At 36.6% G+C, this 24837-nt stretch overlaps 1 protein-coding gene and 1 non-coding gene across 3 annotated transcripts in view; both read right to left on the bottom strand.

Annotated features, from left to right (window-relative positions):
- LOC138707587 (cadherin-like and PC-esterase domain-containing protein 1) overlaps positions 1–24837 on the bottom strand; it is a 496436-nt gene that overhangs the window by 99248 nt on the left and 372351 nt on the right. For both annotated transcript variants that reach the window (XR_011334282.1, XM_069837194.1), the window contains exon 13: positions 17517–17691. Coding sequence is in view for 1 of the 2 variants with exons in the window: in XM_069837194.1 (XP_069693295.1) it covers positions 17517–17691 (175 nt within the window). In the remaining variant the exon portion in view is untranslated. The remainder of the gene's footprint in view (positions 1–17516; positions 17692–24837) is intronic.
- TRNAY-GUA (transfer RNA tyrosine (anticodon GUA)) lies at positions 10209–10280 on the bottom strand. Its single transcript has one exon. It is a non-coding gene; the product is annotated as a tRNA-Tyr (tRNA).

Consider the following 24837-nt stretch of genomic DNA (forward strand, 5'->3'; position numbering starts at 1 on the left):
TTGTTTTTTCTTCCAAAATCAAATCCTTGCTATAGATGCTTTGGCTTAGTTTTCTCACATTAGTTTTCTTTACTATATTAACACTTGTTAATGGTTATGATATTGGTGATACTTAAGATATTGATAATGTTTGTGATACTGGTGACATTTTTACATAATTTATGAGCGTGATATTGGTGACTATTCGCTGCTGCTTATTGTATTGGTGATATTCTTTGTGTAAGTGGTGATATTGATTGTGGTGTTGGTTGTAGTGTTGGCGGCAGTGGTGGTAGTAGTGGCTGTAGTTCTGGTGGTAGTAGCGATACTAGGCTAGTAATGTAGTGATAGTCGTTCTACGGTACGTGCGAACTTCACAATCCATGTAAAGGTTATCGCTTTTTCTGCAGCACAACTGTTTCACTTTGTGGTCACTGGTGGCTTAGGATCCAATGTTCCTGTATGCACAGGGAAATACATGCAGGATTTTACGTTTTTTTTATGGATCCCAAATATTTTATTGTCCACCTGTCCACAAGAGATATAGAGGGGAAAGTGCAGAGATATCGAAATTACTAGTCACCAACAAAACCAATGACCGCATACGCATATAGAGCGGAGGGGTATATTGTGGAGCATTGTAAGGTCTAAACTCTCTTATTATGGCGGTGTTGACGTCGTCCTCGTACCAGTTCTTCAGGTGCTAAGAGAATTTCAAGTCTCCGTGACTTCATCTAGTGATCCTTGACGTCTCCGACGTATTGTTTAAAGGGAAAATTGTTCCGGCGTCGTCATTGTTCACCCAAATTGAGGTATTTGTTTTTTGTTTTATATGAAATCATTGTCTCTTGAGCCCGTGATTCTAAATCATATGGATTTCTTTTCATTACAGTAATAATGTATGTATGTATGTATGTATGTATGTATGTATGTATGTATGTATGTATGTATGTATGTATTTTTTATTTTAGTAGGTTATTTTACGACGCTTTATCAACAGCTTTGGTTATTTAGCGTCTGAATGAGATGAAGGTGATAATGCCGGTGAAATGAGTCCGGGGCCCAACACCGAAAGTTACCCAGCATTTGCTCATATTGGGTTGAGGGAAAACCCCGGAAAAAACCTCAACCAGGTAACTTGTCCCGATCAGGAATCGAAGCCGGGCCACCTGGTTTCGCGGCTAGACGTGCTAACCGTTACTCCACAGGCGTGGACGTATGTATGTATGTATGTATGTATGTATGTTAAAATGTTATGTTTTATTTAACGACGCTTGCAACTGCAGAGGTTATATCAACGTCGCCGGATGTGCCGGAATTTTGTCCCGCAGGAGTTCTTTTACATGCCAGTAAATCTACTGACATGAGCCTGTCGCATTTAAGCACACTTAAATGCCATCGACCTGGCCCGGGATCGAACCCGCAACCTTGGGCATAGAAGGCCAGCGCTATACCAAGTTGCCAACCAGGTCGACTGTATGTATGTATGTATGTATGTATGTATGTATGTATGTATGTATGTATGTATGTATGTATGTATGTATGTATGCATTTTTTAAATTTAGTACACATAATCGGCATGCTCCGTTACACGTGGGTAACACTACATGCCTATCTAAACATTTAACAATCATTATTAAATACTTAATCTAGCCTAACATGTCCTTTCACTATCTACATATGATTCAGTTTCTCAAAGTCTACTGAATTTACAAATTGTATGAAACTGTTCCTATAGTTCTTTATTAACCTATTTTTCGATACAGGCCAGTTTTCCCGTTTTAGAACACTATTCACTAGTTTCTCTCTTTCACTCGATGTCACTTGGCATTCGTAGAGGATGTGATCCACTGTCTGGTTCCCTCTGTTGCAGGGGCAGATTTACTATCTTGAAGCGGTGGAGATATGATCTTGTTTTGAATATTGCAGTGAAGTTTGGTGTGGGCCTGATGTTTGTTTTTAACCTGTCATTGATGATTGGGAAGAACTGCTTGGTTTCTGCTCCTTTTGTTGTCTTGTTCCATTGCAGTATGTATGTATGTATGTATGTATGTATGTATGTATGTATGTATGTATGTATGTATGTATGTATGTATGTATGTATGTATGTATGTATATTATGTTATGTATGTATGTTATGTATGTATGTATGTAGGCCTATGTATGTATGTTGTTATTATTATTATTATTATTATTATTATTATTATTATTATTATTATTATTATTTAATCAAGTTTGCAGTGTCTCCTTGACAACGTCTCCTAGGTAAACCTGAATCAAATTAGCGTGAGACGTAATTGAAATATTCGCCTACGGAAAGGAGTTCTCGTTGCAAATGTTTAGAACATAAAAACTAAATCCATGGCGCGAGAACCCACGAAGTGTCAAGGCGAACTATTTAGTCTCAAAATTGTTTACCCTCATAATTTTCTTCTCTTCATCTTTTCATACAATTTCAACAACGTGCAGCTGGTTTGGGTTCCTCAACTACTGATAATTTTCAATTTCTCCTCTATTCGCAAGTACTTGCAGATTGCGTACTCAAGATCGTGTTGTTGAAGGACTGGAAAGGATTAAATTCGCTTTCCCTTTTGGATACATAATGCTAGCTAACCCAAAATGACGGCAGAATTAAATGCCAACACGGCTTCAATATTCATAATATTCCTTGGAACGGTTTCACCGTGGAAGCATGAAATCTCGTAATATATTCCTTCCACAAAATACAGATATTAACGAGGATTCCTGAGACGCATGCGCGGCACAGCAACGATCTCGTCCCCAACATGTCATCAACGAGGACAGACAACAGTGTCTAGGAGGGGTGTGAACCCACGACCCTTCCCTTCAAAAAAATGTTAAGTCGCGGCTTAACCGTCGCAAACGGCTCGCAAATAAATGAGCGACACGGTGCAAGTACCCGTTCACGGTTTAATTCCAGGTGCGCTACTCTCCCGCGGGCGGTTCGTCACGGGGGTGGAGCAGGGGTTGTTCGTCCTCTGCATCCCCTGCGGAACAAAGCGCGGAGATTTGCATGAGAAGCACCCGGGGTCCCTCTCCCGCCCCCCGTCTGACTGCACGCTTCATTATTTGTCAGTTTGGATTTTTTACCGTTTATAGTTGTTGGGGGCAACGAAGCAAGAAAATGCCAGCGTTTGTCACATCAGATAAGCGAAAGGATCTTGTCTCATTGTTGGGTACTGGATTACCAGGGCCGCCCGGGGGGGTCGGCCGAGCAACAAAGCGGTCCCCTCTCCGAACTTGCAAGTACAGCCCTTACAGAAAGTTGTACATCCTCTCTGGGTGGGCCAATAATATGTCATCGTCGCACGCGGCCCATACATATGCAACAGAGGCACCCCTCCCCACAATAGCCGGCATTAGGCCTACATGAGTAACCCATAACAGCGGCACGGGCTCGGCTCGGGGGATGACCATTGTGCGGCCTTCGGACGTCAATTCGTTATCATAATACTAATGAGATTACCCCCTTGAGCTCTCTCGTGTACAGTCGCGGGTCTGCCGCAAGGGAGCAGCTCGTTTCTCACTTGTCCATTCACTGTCGCATCCTGTTTCGCTTTCTTCAATAAACGTTCTGTATGCATACATTGGGAAACAACGAGAAACACGTCGCATCATGTGGAATTAGTCGCATGAAACTTTGAAGTATCCTTGTGCACACTATTGAGACTACAGGCGGTAAGGATTTCCATTTTTACTGAACTTGCCACTTTTACCCAGCTGGTCGGATCTCACAGCCATTCTGGAAGAAATGATTCTATGAAGTACATAGTATTCTCTTGGGTTTGATCCCGAGGTCTCGTAGACTTTGCGTTGTGATGGCGTACGTAACCTCGTATTGTAAACATGAGTTAAGGCTGGTTCACAATAAACCGGGAACGGAAACGACAAAGAGAACTAGAACGGAAATAATGTTAAAATAAATGTATTTAAATGTGAGCATTCACAATAGTTAATTGTGAATGTTCACATTTAAATACATTTATTTTAACAATATTTCCGTCCTCGTTCTCGTTGTCGTTTCCGTTCCCGGTTTATTGTGAATCAGCCCTTACTTTCAAACACGGAAGAGGACAGGGCGGGCATGGAGTAGATTTTGTCGGGTACTACAACTCGGTTCGATTTTTCGTTCTGCCACTTCTGCGTTTTTTTTAAAGAACGAGGAACTAGGAGTATCATTGAAGATATAGCTACATGTCAGCCTCTCACAGAGAGTTTCGTCATCTAAGAAATTCTAACCAGAGAAAGCCGGGGTGTGATACTGGGAAAAGCATGTAATTTGTTCCTCCTACCCTTCAGCCCTTCAGTTATATCGGTTTTTCCTTCCATTCACCTTGTACCGTTGATGCGTTATCGGTTATCACTAGAGTCAAGCATCTATTCATTTAGTCCAAGGGCAGGCCTTTCGCTGCAAACCCAGCTTTCTCCATTCTTTCCTATTTTCTGCCTTCCTCTTCTTTCCTCAAATGATCCATATATCTTAATGTCGTATATCACCTGATATCTTCTTCTACTCCGAACTCTTGTTCCCTTCACCATTCCTTCCTGTGCATCCTTCAGTAGGCAGTTTCTTCTCAGCCAGTGACCCAACCAATTCCTTTTCCTCTTCCTGATCAGTTTCAGCGTCATTCTTTCTTAACCCACTCTTTCCAACACAACTTCATTTATTATTCTGTCTGTCCACTTCACACGTTCCATTCTTCTCCATATCCACATTTAAAATGCTTCTATTCGCTTCTCTTCACTTCGTCGTATTGTCCATGTTTCTGCTACATAAAATACCACACTCCATACAAAGCACTTCACTAGTCTCTTTCTTAGTTCTTTCTTCAGAGGTCCGCAGAAGATGCTCCTTTTTATATTAAGAGCTTCATTGGCCATTATTATCCTCCTTTTGACTTCCTGTCAGCAGCTCATATTACTGCTTATAGTAGGCTACATCCCAAGTATTTGAAGCTGTCCACTTGCTCTACTGCTCCATTTAGAATTCGCAAGTTTATCTGCTGTAAGAGATCAGCGTATTATGATATAGAATGATTGAAATAATTTTAATTTTGTCCGTTAAATGTGCAGAAATTTGATCCCAACGAATGTAAGTTTTCATTCTAAAAAGGAATTTTAAAATGTTATATTTGTTGGGATCAAATTTCTGCATTCTTCAGGACAAAACTAAAATTATTTAAATCATTCATTATGATAATACGCTGCTTTCGTAAATTTACTGAGCATATTGGGAATTCAATCAATGGTTTTCCCAAAAGGCACTAAGAAATGTTAATTAAAACTCAAAGAATAACGTTCTGAAATTAAAGACATTACTTAAGGTGCATTCTGTATACTCGAATAAATGGTATGAAATTATAGATGGAGTCTGGGAGAAATCTACAGACACGGGCCCTTAATGCAAACTTCAGACTATAATTTGGGTGATAAAAGGCCTACAAATTTTGTCAGGAGTTTTCCATTAGGAACAGGATTTTCACGTTTCATAAATCTACAAGAAGCCGGAGTAAGAATTTTTGTCTAAAATAATCTCACTAGAGGTTTTGATTTATTTAAAGAAAATCAAAACTGGAGTGGGATTTAATTGACTATTACACGATTAGAAGAAAGTATTCAAATATTAGAAGAAATAATGTACTCTAATAAAATAAAATATCAATTGACTTACTAAAATACTAAACTGTTTTGAAAATGTATTATTGTACTACATCATTATTACAAATATTCCGCTATATGGCAGTAGTGTGTTATGATGAGCAGTTCTCTTGTTACCAGTTGCACCAACTACACACTGTTCATTTGAGTCTAGCCAAAAAGGCTTTGTTGATTAAGTTTCGTTTTTATTAAAACAGTTGCATTTCATTTCAGTTATCAATATATATATATATATATATATTAAACAATCTCTGACACGTGACTATCTATAATCTCATACAACAGAAGCTATAATATAAAGAAGATAAATAATAGAAAAGTTTTAATTAAGGCTGATGAAATAAACATGAATAATTTTAAAAGATAGGCCTATAATTATTTAAAGTACAATGTTGGCAAACAAAGGAGCAAACGCTAGAGAAGTGCTAAAACAAACGAATGCTAGGGAGGTGATAAAAATTGTAGGATAAGCAGCCATGATTGGTTGAAACACGTCGTTCCGTACCGTTTTATTGGTCAAAAGTAGTATGACGTAGTTGAAGTGTAATAGACTCCATTAAGGCTATGATAATGTGAAATTTCTAACTTCTACATTTTTACACCTATTATTCTGAAACTTGTACCATATATTTATTACAATGTGGACATGCAATACATAAATTTTCGCTTTGATATTCCAATTAGTTTACTTATAATTAATTTTTTTTTGTTTTTAACATCGAATTTTAATTGTCCCAAGTTTTAAAGTTAACATAATTTTTATTTAAATTTATATTTAATTTATTCCTGATAGGTGTATGTAAAACATGACATATGCTTTTCGTATTTTTCGAATTACTTTTTGAGAAAAAAATGTTTACCCTTTTAGTTCTTAATTTTTCAATTTTTTAAAACTTATCACATTCTCAGCACATGGTGATTTGAATATTGTCAATAGCAGAAGAAAAACACATGTGTCAGTTTACTTCACATGCTTTTGTGGACTTATTTCCAAAATTTCACTGATATTGGAGAAAAGCTGCATTCATTAGAGCATTTTGAATGTTACAAAATGTTGAAAATTAGAAAATCGAGTAAACTAATATAAAAGTACAGCATGTCTGATATATACTATCGATATCCTTCCTTCCTACACAGGTATAACATACATATTTTTCTCCTATATAACAGCGCGAAATATGAACTGAGTGAAAAGTAAAATTAGTTAGAATGACGAACGAAGTCTGTCAGAATGACAGCTGATGTCAGTTTAAAGGGCACGCGCTATTCCCTTTAAATTCGTCCTGAGTGGCTTTAAATGGTCATAGGGCCAAAATAAGTATAGGTTTAGGAAACTGAAATATAATTTTATTTTTTAGAGTTAAAAACAAAATTTCCATTTTTTTAATGGTTCTTTCGTTATTTTCACCGATCCATAGCCTTAAAAATCCATTTGCCGCACCCGGGTTAGAACTCGCAACTCTCGCGTCCAAAAACAAGCATCGAGGATGACTGTAGTGTACATGACTGATGTGATGACCTGGTAGCAGTGCGTGTGTTCCTTCCAGTCTCCCTCATGGCGTGTGAGCCTACTTTCAAGTGACCCTCCACACTTCACCACGATCATCTCACCGCACACACAACAAAGCACAAAGCACACGACTTTCGAGTTACGTATGAATTGGTAATTACTTATTTAACATCCATTTTCAACTACAGAGAACATTCAGGGACGACTGGACGATGACACGGTGATGGAGCAGCATTGGGGAAAATACAAATGAAGGGAACACTGAAGTGTTCGGGGAAATCCATCCACAAGCCATTTAATCCATTACATGATTTGCCCCAGCCGCTTTTGAACCATAACATTATGTATTGAAGCGTTTCCATCCTATAATGATAATAATGATGTAGTATATTACGATACAAGTTATGAAGTGTTTTTTACAAAACCGAGAAAAAGTTTGAAAAACTCGCTCTGCTCGTTTTTTCAATTTCCGAAATTTTGTAATGCACTTCACAAATTTGTCTGGTGCAATATTTTTTGCACGGTAGTATATTTTGAAAATAATATTTTTAGAAAGCTTAATATACAGTACGCCTACTTACTACACATTACACTCTGAACAGCTGACTGATGTTAGCAGTCTGGCCAACATACAAATTTCACCATCAACTTTAATGTGAAGGAGTAAACCAGGTCACAGGAGAGCCAAATCCTAGCAATTCATACCCATAGAACATCCCACTATTCATCCTCTTTTACTGTCTCAGTCCTCTGTGAATGGAATTCTCTACCTCAGAAGATTAGGGGCTGCCAGACAATAACCACTTTCAAGAAAAGGCTAAACGATTTCTTACGGGCGCAGTCAAATTCAAGTTATAATTGTGATCGAGTTTAATAATTTAATTTAATTTAGGTATGACTATCATTATTATTATTATTATTATTATTATTATTATTATTATTACATAATTATTTTATTGATGTTGTGAAGATGAAAAGAATTGTCATTGTATTTTATTAATTATGTATTATATTGTCTTGCATTGTAGTATTGTATTGCTTTGAATTGTATTATATTGTATTGTATTGTATTATGTTATATTAAGCTTTGTAGTAATTTTCTATCGAACTGGTTGAGTGGAAGAGAAGGTCGAATGACCTTAACTCTGCCAGTTAAAATAAACCATTATTATTATTATTATTATTATTATTATTATTATTATTATTATTATTAAAATGATTCAGGTACTTGAAATATTTCGTGTTCAATTGGAATAATTTTTATTCCTTTTTGTTAAGTGAAGTTTGATTTTTTTTTTAAATAAAGTTCAGTACATTTCAAATGCAATGATTTGTTTCATATAATGTATGATGAATTAATACTAGGTTTTGCGTATGAATTTTATATGCATTGCGGGATTGTAGCGTACAGAGAAGGCAGTGGTTCTTATTACAACTCTAGAGCAGTTCTTTCTAATATTTCAACATACTTATCTAGGTTGGCAACTCTGAAATCAGTAAAATCAGCTTTTAATCGTGGCGGCTCTTTGCTGTAACGATGAGAAAACACATTATCGTCCAAAAATACTTATTATCATCAACATCTATAATATTTCTCTATACGGTTTTCACCATGACCTTCTATTACATTTTCCTGCAATTGATATGAAATTCCGATAGTCTGTTTAACTATAACTCCACTAATCATGATAGGCGTATTAACTTTACTTCGAACAGTTCATTTCTCCCTACTGCTCTTAAATATCCACCATCTGTTATTACTCCTCCCAGATCACACTCCACTCACGCTCCTTCCTGCATGCTAGTCTTCCTAACAATTGTCTTCCTACATCCCATCTTACTCTTCCTACTTTAGCCTTTTACATTTTATAAGTTTCAAGTCATTGCAACAATCTACTATTTTTCATACAGCATATTATGTTCGAGTCTGAAAAGCGCCTTTTAAATATTTTTGCGTATATTTAAAATAAAAATACTGGTACTAAGATGCAAAAATACCTCTCAAAAACTAAAAAAAATGGCATTTAAAGTGAAAAGAATCTCTTACAACCACTGGGCTGGAAATTTCGTTCAATATTGGTCTTTGAAGAGGAGGGAAGAAGATTTTACGTAATTTCCCGGAACCGATGTTTGTTTGGAAAAGTCCATCCTAGCAAAAAAAAAAAAAAAAAGTAGTAGGTTGTTCAGGTTAGGCGAGAGCTTACAAATTAGTTTTCGCGTCAATACACCATCGTTATGCGAAATGAAACTAATCAATCAGTAATCAATCCCTTTCTCTGATAGCATTTGAGTCTTCAATTCAGTAGCACTCTTTGTCAGCACCAGCTCTTTGTACATAAATTCCACCTAAAATGGAATATTTACTAAAATTAACTAAAACCCTCTGCAAGCTGACCTCAAATGCACACGCTGTAAGCTAAGTGCAGCACAATTATTTTCTTTGAAATGTGTTTTAATTTCATTTTAGGCGCGTGCGCTCATAATAAACTGCATAAAACTATCTAATAATGACAGCACGTCTGTCTGTCCACACAAATATAACAACTCGCCATACGTGGGGTGGTTTTAAACAAAATTTTATATTTTAATTTTTTAACTAAATCCTGTTAAAGCATTTTGATCTTTTTTAATCGCACAAGTCTAACAGCCCTTTTAGATGAAGTTGGAGATATGTTTTTGAATATATGAGCCGTTCAGAGCAGAAGTGGTGTAAGTCAAAAATGGTAATGAGGGTTAAAGTAAACATTCTGTAAAATACAGCGCAAAGCAGCAATTAATATTCAATTTATTTAAATTATTAGTAGTCAGTGGATAGCAAGAAGGCCATATTAATTACTACTTTGCGCTGTATTCTACAGAATTTTTACTTTAAACCCCATTAGCCGATTTCGACTTACACCACTTTTGCTCTGAACGGCTCATATGTACATATTTATGTATATATATTATTTATTTAATGTACCGAAGTACATATGATATTTCCATGCAGATATTCTGCGTCATCATACGATGAAAGAGTAATGGAACGGAGAAAAATTCTCTCCGGCGCCGGGATTTGAACCCGGGTTTTCAGCTCTACATGCTGATGCTTTATCCACTAAGCCACACCGGATACCCACCCCGGCGTCGGACAGAATCGTCTTAGTTTAAGTTCCAACTCTTGGGTTCCCTCTAGTGACCGCCCTCTGCACTACGTCATAGATGTCTATGAACGTAGGACTGAAGTCCACACATGTGCTGAGGTGCACTCGTTATGAGTGACTAGTTGGCCGGGATCCGACGGAATAAGCGCCGTCTTAAATCACGAAGTGATTTACGCGTATCATATATATTCCATTACTCTTTCATCGTATTTGTGTATAGCCTATATATATATATATATATATATATATATATATATATATATATATATATATATAGATGTGTGTACAGTACTCAATCTTCGGAATGTTAGGTAATTTTGTATTTTTATTCATTTATATTTGTGTAATCGTAATTATTTTTACCATCGAAAAAAGAAAATCTATATGTTCAGCTATGAAAGGAACCAGCCATATTAGTTCTTCACTCGTCTTCAAGATCCAAAGAAAAACGTGGTATGGTGTACAAAATGGACCCCGCCCAGCATGTAGAGAGTTAAACATCTAAAGACCTAAATCTGTATTTTTAGCACATAGAAATCCGTTCCCTAATTATAAGTCGGTCGCTTGAATTGCAGTAGTTGACCCTAATCTATGCAAATTATTAAAAAAAAACACGGGCAGGAAGCACAAAATAATTAATTATAGTAGCCTATACTAGTATTTAATGCATTTATTGTTATCTGAAGTTCGCAAAATATTAATATAATTTTAATTATTTGTGAAATTTTATCTGAATTAAATACTTGTAAGTTGCAATAATTCCTGGATTCGGATTTGCATATAGTGTATATTTTATTACATTCAGGATTATCACAGACAATATATCGCAATTTAAATACACTTAAGTTGCATCATTGCTATTTTCACCTTCTACCATGTTTATGCAATAAATGTACACTCTGTCAGCATTACCTGGGCACACCCAATTCTTGCATCGGTAGACGATTTCCTTGTTTCGAGACCTGTCGCACATATGAGAACTTAAGTATATAACACCTGCCAATCCCATCAGGCCGCAAGGCTAATCGTCATATTTCTTCGTGTTTCAAAGATAGCGTGAATGAGGCGTTCATGGGCACTGTTCTCTTGGAATGACCGATCAGGTTGTTTTCCTATGAGTTTCGAGATTTAATGTGTTATATAATGTATGTATTTATTCACACTGCAAATGGGTAAATATCCGGTGGCAGTAGTGACTAATTACACTCAATAATTACAATCTATACTAATAATAAATCTGTAGCTGAAAATTTTCTGGTAATTTTCGATTTTCCAAAAATAATTGATCCTAACATATATCATTAACCATCCTGAAACCGAAAATAGTTTTTTTTGAAATTTTTGTTTGTATGTCTCTCTCTCTCTGCCTGTCTGTCTGTCTGTCTGAATGTTTGTTACCTTTTCACGCCATAATGGCTGAACGGATTTCGATGAAAATTAGAACATAAATTAAGTTCGTTGTAACTTAGATTTTAGGCTATATGGCATTCAAAATACGTTATTTAAAAGGGGGGTTATAAGGGGCCCTGAATTAAATAAATCGAAACATCTCACTTACTGATTTTTTGTGAAAAATGTTACATACCAAAAGTTTTTTTTAAAAATCAATTGAATCGTGTTTTTATTTATTTATTTTTTATTTTAGTAGATTATTTTACGACGCTTTATCAACAGCTTAGGTTAGGTTATTGAATCGTGTTAAAATACATAAACTACAATGCAAAAAAAACTGGGTAATGAGCCAAGCAGGTTATGTTGCGCTGTTGTGAAAGTTGTTCCTCCTGAGATTCAAGAGCCCCCATAACAAATTAAAAACTTACTTATCGGAGTACATCCGTTATCAACATACTTTTTATATAATATAATATAATATAATATAATATAATATAATATAATATAATATAATATAAATATAATGTAATATAATATGATATGATATGATATGATATGATATGATATGATATGATATGATATGATATGATATGATATGATATGATATGATATGATATGATATATTTAAGTTATTTGAAGGGTTCAGAATCGTAGTGGGCCAAGCGCCATTTACTGAATACGTAGAAAACAAGAGTTAAAATTAAGTTATTACCATAATTCAATGGAAACATATAGCAAGTAAAATAAAGTATACACATTAAATCTAAATTATGTCAGTGTTCATTAAACTGTGGTTGCATGTAATAAAAATTAAGAAGCATATTAAAGGAATTGTCATGCACCAAGTGAGTGGTCTCTGGACCAAAATGATCGCATTTTAATTATTTGAATACAATTTAAATTAAGTAACATATTAAACGATTTATTCTTCTATCAAACACGAATGTTCCCTGGATCAAATATCCTATTTTAATTATGTAATTACTTTATATTTATTTCTAAGGTGTGCAGCGGAGCGCACGGGTACGGCTAGTTAATAATGAATTACAATTCATAATATTAATAATAAAATAGTAGTATCAATATATAATAATATTAACAAGGAGCATCCTAAATTAAATGAATCACTTTATATATATATATATATATATATATATATATAACATAATTAATTAAAGTAAATCTAATTTATATCGTAACCCTAAGTTCGAACTGAAAACCACGAATAAGTGTACATTTCGAATAAACCGCGCACCCGTATTTTTTACTTGTATATTTTGAGATTAATTTGCACGGGGTTTTAGAAAATATACGGTGTTTTTTATTTCAAGTGTATGTCAAGGGTGGACATTTAACGCTAGAGGAAGACTGATGGAATAGTTTAGATCTCCAGCCATAGTTTTTAGAAAGTGTGAACAATGTTTTCATTGAGACCCACTAGAGTTGAATACCTGATTTGCCATTACCGCTGTTGGTATAAATGGACCTTACTTTTGACACCCCAACAGTGAATTCCGAAAGGTATTTTACAAACGTTGCAGTGATATGCCAGCGATGAACTTCCATCGAAAATACAATACACGAGGTATTTTCAACAGGATGGTGCACCTGCGTATGTAGCTCGTAATGTTCGTGATTTACTACAGAACGCATTTCCGAAAGAATGGATAGGAAGAAGTAGGCCTTTACAATGGCCTTCCTACTCCCCTGATCCAACGCTCTGGGATTTCTGATTATGAGATATGGTGAAAGGGAGGGTGTGGAAGTATCAATGAACTCAAGGAAAGAATGAAAAATTGGGTGTGGTAACATTTATTCCCATAGAATTCTGAGTCAGGGCGTTAAATGCTTCTTTTGATCGTTTCCTATTTCTGTGTTGATAACAATTGGTAACAGGTTGAGAACTTGCAATAAATTATAACTGTTTTTGAGTCAGATGAATTTTTTTAGAGATGAGAAAATCTTCTTCCCATTTAAGTGTTAACATAATTTTGGCGTAGCTGTAATGTTAACCGGACAAATCTCTTGGGAAGAACGTTGCATGTAAAGCGCTTAATTTTTGTTGTGGTCACAAATATACAGAGTGTCCGACAAGTCCCGCATCATTGGCGATATCATAAAATTTGTATTGTGCGGAGTTGGCTCGACGAGAACTTCCGCAATCGGTGGTGGATCGAACGCAGAGGACCCAGAGAATGGTCTCCAAGGTCGCCAGACTTAAACTCCCTTAATTTTGCCTTATGGGATTATCTGAAGGAAAAGTTGTACGAAATGAAGATTCGTGATCTGCAAATTCTACGAACACGGATCGAGGAAAACTGTCGTGAAACCACCGCTGATATGTTACACCGCATTCTCAATGGCATTAAGTTTCGCCTCCAGACATGTTATGAAGTTTGAGGCGCTCGTATCAAGCACATGCTATAATTTATCCTATGTTGCCGAACTTGTCGGACAACCTGTAGAATGTTCGCTAGTGAAATACCCGACGCACTGTTATACTTCAGCCATAGCTGAGTGAGCTTAGGTTTATCATAGCGATCGGGTTTGAACCCCTGAGTGTGAAATTTGTAATAGAAAAAGCGACTGCGGGGTAGGTCCCTCCGATTACTTAAATGTCCCTTTGCACTTTTCCTCAGTTATGGCGTAATAACCTCTTAATTACATTGTAATAGTACATTATGCAACGAGCCTATAATGATAGTAATTAAGAAGCGAGTATGGATGTTTATGAAATGAGCGAAACCTTTCATTTCTATCTGACAAGATCGGAAGTGACCTTGTTCTAGGTCGTGAATTGTGAGATGTGCGGAGACGCGAAAGTATTGATTTTTTCCGAGGAACAATAATGTCATTGACCTTGATGTAATCCCGTTAAACTTGGTATAACTTTGATTATTGAATTCGACATTGAAAAACGAGATGAAAAATTGAATTTATTTGAATATTATTTACAATTAATGCTAATTATTATAGTAATGGAACATAACCTTCTGCGACAGTATTGGATTTCCAGCCTCCTTGACTTTTAGCTAATTCTCTTTCGATTGCATATCCGAGAATAATCGATACTTGCGGTTTTATAACGGCACAAAGCTGACTTGTCATTGGCTGAACACCTGTAAGCTGAGTTGTCATTGGCTGAAAACACCTGTACTTTAATGAGTAGGTGTACTTTAATGACATGCATTAAAGGACTGCTACCAGGTGTATAATTACTACATTTCGGCATGGTCGAGCATAAAAGTATTTGTAATGTAGAAGACTCGCATTAATTCTGTAAGTAAGGAGCGTGGATCAGCGGGGTCAGATCTCGAACCTAGAGCAGATTCGTCATTTCTTCATAATTTACAAAAAAATAACTCCGGTGTTTACTCAGCCTCCTATTCAATTGAGTATTATACAATATTTTCTGAGGGTGAAAGGGGTCAAGATCGTGGTGCCGACATCGTACAGAAAGTATGGGAACTCTACCGCCTTGCTTCGTGGCGTGTACAGTACGATTATTTAGTCCTGGCAATCGCCGGCGATCTGCGCCTGGGTCAGGTGAGTCCATTTAGTTACGCCAAGGGGTGTTTGGGTTATTCACTCGCTTGCCTTCGGAGCGATCGGATATCACGCGTGCGGTAGAGCGGTATGTTTCCAGTACAATTAAGCTGTACTACATTCCTTTACCGACCGCTCGCCCTTATCTCTACTCCGGATCTCTCTCCACTCCTCCTATTACTTCCCCTCTTTCGCGTCGCTGTCAGGGCCAAATAATCGGTCTGTTCACGCACAGTTTTGTTATTAATCTGCGATATTAAAGAGGTGAGATTACAAGTTAGATGTTACTAAAGGTTTCATACCACATAAAATCAGAATTCAGTGTTAAATTTCAGGAATTTCATTCTTATGAAGGTCTAACGTATTGCTTTTTCGCACCTTACTCTAACGGCGCCTGTCCACTACGAACGCCCGTATTGCATTTCCAAAGAGTATAAGTGGAATTCTCGTGAATTAAATCGGCTCGTAATCCGGGTATACCTTAAGGGGAAATGTAGTGAAATGTAGTGAAAATCCAGTACATAAAAAAATCCTTTAAAGCATTCTTTCAAATGTTAAAAACATATTAACCATGTAGCACATAACATTGTATGTGCCTTTTTTGGCCTTGTCAGGCGTTGTAATGCTATTTTTAAAGTTCTGGTAAAAATGTTTTTAAATGATCTTAAACTTTGCCTACAATTTCTCGTAACTTTCATCTTTTGTCAAAAGGTTTCTCCCTTTAAAATACTCTCTGAATACGTGAAAAATAATTACTGGCTTTCAAGGAACCCGGAGTTTCATTGCCGTTCTCACATAAGCTCGCCATTGGTTCCTATCCTGTGCAAGATTAATCCAATCTCTACCATCATATCTCACCTCTATCAAATCATTCTCAATATTATCTTCCCATCTACGTCTCGGCCTCCCCAAAGGTCTTTTTCCCTCCAGCCTCCCAACTAACACTCTATATGCATTTCTGGATTCGCCCATACGTGCTACATGCCTTGCCCATCTCAAACGTCTGGATTTAATGTTCCTAATTATGTCAGGTGAAGAATACAATGCGTGCAGTTGTGTGTTGTGTAACTTTCTCCATTCTCCTGTAACTTCATCCCTCTTAGCCCCAAATATTTTCCTAAGAACCTTATTCTCAAAAACCCTTAATCTCTGTTCGTCTCTCAAAGTGAGAGTCCAAGTTTCACAACCATACAGAACAACCGGTAATATAACTGTTTTATAAATTATAACTTTCAGATTTTTTGACAGAAGGCTAGATGACAAAAGCTTCTCAACTGAATAATAACAGGCACTTCCCATATTTATTCTGCGTTTAATTTCCTCCCGAGTGTCATTTATATTTGTTACTGTTGCTCCAAGATATTTGAATTTTTCCACCTCTTCGAAGGATAAATCTCCAATTTTTATATTTCCATTTCGTACAATATTCTGGTCACGAGACATAATCATATACTTAGTCTTTTCGGGATTTACTTCCAACCCAATCGCTTTACTTGCTTCAACTAGAATTTCCGTGTTTCTCCTAATCGTTTGTGGATTTTCTCCTAACATATTCACGTCATCCGCATAGACAAGTAGCTGATGTAACCCGTTCAATTCCAAACCCTCTGTGTTATCCTGAACTTTCCTAATGGCATATTCTAGAGCGAAGTTAAAAAGTGAAGGTGGTAGTGCGCAGTGAATTGGAAAAGCATCAGATAGAAACTGGCCTATACGGACTCTGCTGTAAGATTCACTAAGACACATTTTAATTAATCGAACTAGTTTCTTGGGAATACCAAATTCTGAGATACATCTATCTTAGTAAATTACAGTTTCCCGGATTTGTTTTTAATTTGTGTTACTTTTTTTTTCAGGAACATCTCGAATTTCAGTTGTTGCAAAATTGATATTTCTACATGCAGAGAATGAAAATTATCCATGAATTAGGAAAAATGTTGTCAAATTTCACTATATTCTCCTCACAATTTCATAATATCTCAAAATTTTAAAATCTGTTAATGGCAAGTGCAGAAAAAAAGTAGACTAATGCACTTCAATATCTTCGCACTAGAACAACTTCTTTGAATTGTTACGGATAACACTCCGAAGTAAAACTAGCCGTGGGAATTGGTGGAGCCCGCACCATACCTCAGTCCCCACGATGAGATGTCACAGTAGGAAAGATATATGTTCGACGTCACAAGTGCAGAAATGTAAAGAAACGTAGAATTGTATTCATGTGTCAAACAGCGGGCTGTGGGTTGTATATCATTGGTGTCAAATACCTGACGAAGTCCGCACACGGCGTAGAAGGCCTCGTCGTCGAGCGGAGGCTCGCTCTGCGACGCCGTGTAGCGCTGCAGCGTTAACAGGTACGTGTTGAGGACGGCGCCCGTCACGGAGTCCTGCAGGAGCACCGAGATCCTGTTGGCTCCGAGACCCAGCGTCGTGTTCAGGGCCCTGACGACATGACAACACCATTACTTGGCAGTGTGCGTCATTTCTTTCACGAGACGCGAAATAACATTTCAGTAAACAGATATGAAAATAAGAAGAGAAAATAAGGCGCAGGTCTCAATATAAATTCAAGAAACGGGTGAAAAATGGGCAACAAGAAATAAGAGATCAATGAAATAAGTTAAACATATTAATTAGTGTTGTTGATCGATCAAAATATTTGATCGATTAACTATTTGAATCTAATCGATTAATCGACAGATTAATACACAATTATTGTTAAATTTAAGTTGTGTTCGGTGATAAGCATAAGTATTAAATGTTGTATATCTGTATATATTGTATCGTTATATTACAAAACTATTCTAATTGTTTGCGTAGGCTTCCGCGGCTGGTGAACATGGTGTGTGGATAAGCTTCAGGGCTTCTACCGCGTTGTCTTGGTGTTATTGGCTGACGTTTCGACCGCTGTGTTGTGGCCATCTTCAGAGCAGTTGTTGGATAAGGAAATAGTCTGCCAGCTCTTCATCTTCAGAGCAGTTGTTGGATTAGGAAATAGTCTGCCAGCTCTTATATATAAGAGCTGGCAGACTATTTCCTTATCCAACAACTGCTCTGAAGATGGCCACAACACAGCGGTCGAAACGTCAGCCAATAACACCAAGACAACGCGGTAGAAGCCCTGAAGCTTATCCACACACCAACTATTTTAATTGCTTACTAACATATTTATTATGAGGCTTATAATTTATTGTGTCAATTTCTCCGGGAATTTTTGAGACAAACATAAATAACAAAGAGTATGAAGACTCGCCAAGTTAATACTGCTTCATCTATGATTTTAAACACGTGAGTGCATTCACATGCTCCGAATTAAGTGCCGCTCTACGTTTGGTAACAATGTTTCCTGCATCACTAAACACGAAAAAGACTTCTTTTTCTGTCAAACACTTTTCCATGATCGTTCAATTTAAATACAAACGTTTCACCGAGTTTACGTCTCAAATTCTCATATGACATAATGGAGTTTATACTTTTCACAAACCACAGCAAACTGATTTTATTTCTTTATCAAACTAAACACACAACCTTCATACAGAACCTCAGTACAGAAACTGCAACTGCAAAACTACAGCGGTCGAAACAAAAGACTGGCTCCTATTTTAATCGAATTACCAGATTTTAGGAAGAGAAGAAGGTAGTTGCGCTCTCACTTGCACACAGTGTAGACATGGCTATTTTATAAGGAATGAGGGGTACGAATCCCGGAAAAGTATGTATTTCATATGCTAAGAAGATGAGCTGACAACAAGGTGAAAGTTTTCTTGGAAAATCATAAAACTTAATAAGGGTCTCGAATTGTGTTTCAACTTCCAATAGAGGTAGACTATGTCACTGTCCTCATATCTCCATCTCTTTCTGAAGAGTTTGTGCAAAGATTTTCCCTACGCTACCTGGTTTACATTTAGAAAATAACAGTACTATTGTGCTTTTAAGTAAGCGATTTCCGAGAGAGAAATATTGTCGGAATTTTTAGTATGAGTTTGTATTAACAAAATAATAATTAATATCAACTACAACGATTAATTTTAACTGACTCTATTATTCGATTAAATATTTTTGATCGATTAATCTTACAACAGAAATTTACTTTTTTTTTGTTCCTTATTCAAATTTATTCCTAATACTTTTCGATTGTAGCGATATTTTACTAATTAGTTAACTTATTATTCCCAGAACATGAATTTTACCAGCAATCGAAAAGTATTGGGAATAAATTTGAATAAGGAACAAAAAAAAAAAAACGTTTCCTTCCTAGGCAGGATTCGAACCACGAAAGTCTTAGTTACTAGTCCATCGTGCTCTGGAGTGAACAAGGCTCTGAAATCAGCTACAAGGGTCGGTCCGTTTTTTTGTCACTACTGTACGTAACTAATTTTTTGATTATACAATAAATGCATAATTTTCTTTCTTTCTTTGGCTGTTCTAAATGAGTTTTGTATACACCTACGCGCCAATAGGGAAGGATACATCTCTGGAGAAACACTCAAGGCCTCTCTGACCGTGTGGTCAGCATAGTGCAGGGCCATAGCGTAGATGTCACAGACTATATGCAAGACAAAGGATAAACACCCGGTCTCGTGATATGGTACTAAATCTGCCCACGGCGGGAATCGAACCACTGACCGCTTGGTTAGGGACCGCATACGCTAGCCACAAAGCCATAATGGCGGACAACTAAATAATTAAGTGGATGAATGTAAAAACAAATGCGGACTGAATGGATAAGCGAACGATGTAATGAATTCATTAATTTTAGTTACGATAAATTAATAGACTACTAATGAAGGAAGAACCAAATAAGTAATCAGATGAATGGATAGTGTCTATAAATATGAAGGAGATATAATAAATGGAAATAAAAAAGTGCGTGTATGGATTAAATATTCCATTAACTCTCAATTAACAAATCAAATTAAAGTACTGTAGGCCAGAGGTATAAAAAGTAACTTCAGATTAACACATCTCAGTTACGTACATTTAACTGTGAATTTTGGTTGTATGAATACTAACTTTAGTTTATTTCGTCTTAACTTTAAGTTAAATATACCGTAACTGACGAGTCTTCTGAAGTTAATTATATTAACTGAAATTTACAGAAAATATTTCACAAGGAAGAGAATAAAGAAGATTCTTCTTACAAGTAAAATGGTGAGATTAATTTGATTGTATTTAGACAGAATTCTCTTAATTTTTAAATTCCGATAGTAGTGAAATAAATTGTATACACTTTTAATATTTTTCTAGGTCAAGTTTCGTCAATAGCTTGAAAAAAATTGTCCAGAAAGGTATCGGAATATGGATACAAATTTCTTGGGTCTTCAGTGCCTACAGATATGGACAGTGAAAACTTCACCGGACACTGAACAATTGAAAATACAGTGTGAATGAATAATTTATTTCTGACGTTGGGAGGAATGTAAGGCGAAATTCATTACCGTTATGATAAGATCACAGTCTACTATATACAGTCACGAAGCTTGAGTTTTGAGGGTGCTAGAAAAAATAGACTGTGACGAACATTTAATTAGAACATTTAACTCGCAATCAGCTCATTCGGGAACAGAATTCTGGAGTCACCACTGCTTAAATTTCATCCCACTCAGCTGGGCGTATACATCGGGGTTTGTGGCAACCATCGCAGCCCTTCCAGTAAGTTTACTGGTTGTTAGTGGTTCCACATGCTTTCACTCAAGACCTTTCCTTGGCAGTGTGAAATGTTTCAACTCTGATGTGGGATCACCCAGACAGAATTTACTGCTCCTCCGGCAAGATCACTAATTACAGGGTTGGACGTTGCCTTGAGTCCTTTAGTTTATGGTTGAGTTTGTAAGACCCTGCAGGACTTCTCTTCCGAAAAAGGTCATTATGAGAATTTTTCACCATAAATTATGAATGAATGAAGGAAAGATGGGAGAAACATTTAAAAAGTACGTTAAAACACGTCCTTACAGGGAAAATTGGGGCTGAGAGGAAGTGTGTATGTGAGCTCCAAGCCTATTAGCCAGTTGCCCACTCTGATTTTCGCCGTTTCATATAAAGCAGCGTTTCTCAAACTTTTTTGAAGTGGGGACCACTTTTTTAAGTCAGAAGAGTTCCGCGGACCACCTTACTCTTGTTCCCTTCGAAAGCAAATTTATCATTTTTGTAGCATATTTTAATACCAATATACTTATATTTTAAAATAGAATTAATTAATTATAATACTTTTCTAATTATATTTTTTGTAGCCAGTCACAAGTAACTTATAACAAATTCTGCGCATTGTTGATTCATCGCTTGCCTGTTAGCAGTCAGTTGTTTGAAATCCTTCTTATGTGGTACACGTTAATAGATAGTTGTCCATGTCTCTGTTAAATAGTGCCCATTATAAATAATGGAAAACCGGCTTTGATCCGGATCTTTGAAAAGAAAGGAACATGATGATACGCTTCATTTAGGCAGTGCTAATAGTTCAGAAGCTGTGTGTGAAGAAATATATTAATTATAGTGTCATTAAAGAAATATCTAGTCCTGGTGGTAGCTATTCAAAGAAAAAATACTTTCGTAAATATGACAAGAGTTATTAGGAACTTTGATTTACTTGGTGTGGCAATGAGGGTGAACCAAAACCTCGGTGCCTTGTTTGTTACGAAGTGCTTTCAAATGAGTGTATGAAACCCGCGGAATTGAAACGGCACTTAGAGACGAAACACGCAAGTGTAAAAAGTAAACCTGTCGGATTTTAAAATAGCCGGAGTCTAAAATTTCTTATATCGTCATCTGGAAAAACAAATAAAAAAATTAATGCAGAAACATGCCCGATTTTCAACAAGTAAAGATGCAATTTGGCACTTTCTATTATTGGTATACGAAGTGCAGTATGTGCCCATTTCAATGTGCAGATTGGGTGTTGGTAAAACTATTAAGAAAGTCATCAATACATGAAAAAGTTCGGTACTTTGGTCCTCTGTTATGAATTCGAGTGTTCCCTGGCCGGGTTACAGGCTCAACGCCAGATATGCAGGGAAAAGATGGGGAGAAACGACACATTCATAATGCTTTAAATCCCTCTTTTGTTGTTGAGAGTAGAGTGGGAAGTGGGTAGACGGGTACGGTAAGAAATTTCATAAAATATTAGTACTGGGACAAAAATTAAAATGCGATTGCCACGTGTCGATTCCAAACTCTGAGATTTTCAGCTATAGTGTGATACACGATTCGTTTGAGTTTTATTTTTTCTTCTGTCTTTTTTGAAGGACCACAAGGGCAGAACTTGAGGACCACAGGTGGTCCGCGGACCATAGTTTGAGAAACGCTGATATAAAGGATCATTAGATAATTTTGCAGAAGAAAGCCGAAAAATATACGTAAACTAATAGCTACTACATGAGGGGGGAATAAAACACGACAGAATAGCAAGAGGGAAGCATCGCCGTAAAGCCTGGGCGGCGAGTGGGGACAGGGGTCGCCGCAGTCCTCGTAAGAGAAGGGCTCCGAGTCCTTGCGCTGTGCATCCTCGAGTAAGCTCGCCCTACAATACTGAAGGCGACATGTGGAAGCCAATGCACTGATTTCAGAAGTTATAACTTGGAAAATGCCGAAATTGGTATACGTGGGGGAGATATAGGTGAGAGTTGGGTAGTATCGGACATCGGGTAATATCGGACACTGCGTTTCTTTCATCTACCACCAGATGGTAGTACCTGAATAACATTATTACGTTTCTACAGGGACATCATTTTATTTTTACTTCAATTTTTATTGTACCTGAGTTTTTGAATGTACTTCACTCCCACCCCTTCTACTAATGAAGTTCAACCGTCCTCTACACACAGATCAAAGACTGCATATAGTAAACAACACTGAGTTTGTGAGTATAGTACGTTTCAGAAATATGTTCGCGTTTCCCAGTGACGAAAGAGCTTTCAATATTGAATCATATTTTCGCACAGGTACTGTCCGTTTGCCTACTTCGCATCCCTATTTCCTCCACCTGCTTCTGTTAGCCCCTCTGTAAAAGCTGGGCTGTCTTAGCTCTTTTCTGAAAACATTAATTTCTGTTAGGAATTGGACGTTTACGTAATATTATACAACTGTTTAAAATAACTTAAATAAAAGGGTCTAGTTAAGTAATTTACTGTGACGTGATTTCCCCCCTTTCTACGATCCTGCGGCATAACCACTTGGACGGACAGTAGATAGCATGTCTGAGTAATTTTATAATTGCGGGTCGGGCAGAAGTGAAGGTTGAATTTACAGTACGTAAGGTACTCTTTTATAGACTACGTACAAAATTATTTCAACACGAGTTACTAGTACGAAGGACGAAACTGGTAATTGGAATTTGATGCAATAGTCTATAGTGTGATAATATGTACAAAAGAACTGAAGCCTGTATCGAAATGAACGGCCACCATTTTAAAAAATGTGTTTAAATGTCCATATTTTGATTACTGTATTTTTCAATTTAACTTCATTCTCTACATTGTATGCTAATTTGATGTAGACAGTATAATATACACTGCATAATGAATACGTTCGCATGGATAACTCAGCTCGTGAGTAAAAACATTTATTGTTAGTACAGTACTGTATTACGATTAAACAAAAACCTAATGAAAATTATCGAACTCAAAATCACGATATTTCCTAGTTTACGTAAATGGATGAACTACTTTTCTTCCCTCCTATACCTAGTAGAGTGATTTGTTTGTGTTTTACGCCAGTATCATCGAACTACAATCGTGGAAGGGGTAGCAATCTGTGTTTCCGGTTCTCTAAAAGTATAGCCAGGTTAATATTAAAAATGTTAGTAAAAATAAAATGATGTCCCTGTATATGCGACATCACAGAAACGTAGCCATGTCATTCAAGTACTATCATCTGGTGGTAGATGAAAGAAACTCACTGCCCGATATTACCCGATGTCCGATACTACCCGACTCTCCCCTAAGTTCTTCCCAACATTGGTCTTAGCACCTTAGGAAAACCACAGAGAGGATGAGTTATCTCACTTTAGTTGACTAGCCAATTAGCTGTGAGTTGATTCTAATAAAACATGGCCCGAACTGTTCAGAGGGCATAACAAAGGGAAAAGTGTGTATTTTTTTTATGGAAAAGGGAACTGTGTTCCTGCCTTAGAGATTGGTTGGAGCGGGGCACGTTTTCATCCTCATTCTGAATATAAGAGATCTAGTTAAACCTTTAAATAATCATCCTTAGAGGCCGTATTTTTGGATGAAATAAAATGGGTGATTTCGGTGTTAAACCTACCACTATTTTGGCGAGTATTTGTGAAATAAGTTGTCAGTTAAATCTATTAGGTATGTCACATATCATTACTAAAATATAAATTAAGCATGTATGTTACATACAACATTTTTTACGTTAACTCTGCAGTCGAGTAGAGAAATCCATGTTTTCTTTCAATGGCCGTAGGGCGTAGCGAGTGTACACAATCAGTATAGAGAAAATACAGTGATTGACAAATTAACTGAAACAAAAGTAACAAACATGTTTTGTAATAATATTAAATAAAATTCTGGCGCATATTTCGTATTTTTTTTGCAATAGAGAGGATATATTTCACACAATAAGCCAAATTTC

The sequence above is a fragment of the Periplaneta americana genome, chromosome 10 (genome assembly GCF_040183065.1).
Source record: "Periplaneta americana isolate PAMFEO1 chromosome 10, P.americana_PAMFEO1_priV1, whole genome shotgun sequence".
NCBI classification, from domain to species: domain Eukaryota; kingdom Metazoa; phylum Arthropoda; class Insecta; order Blattodea; family Blattidae; genus Periplaneta; species Periplaneta americana.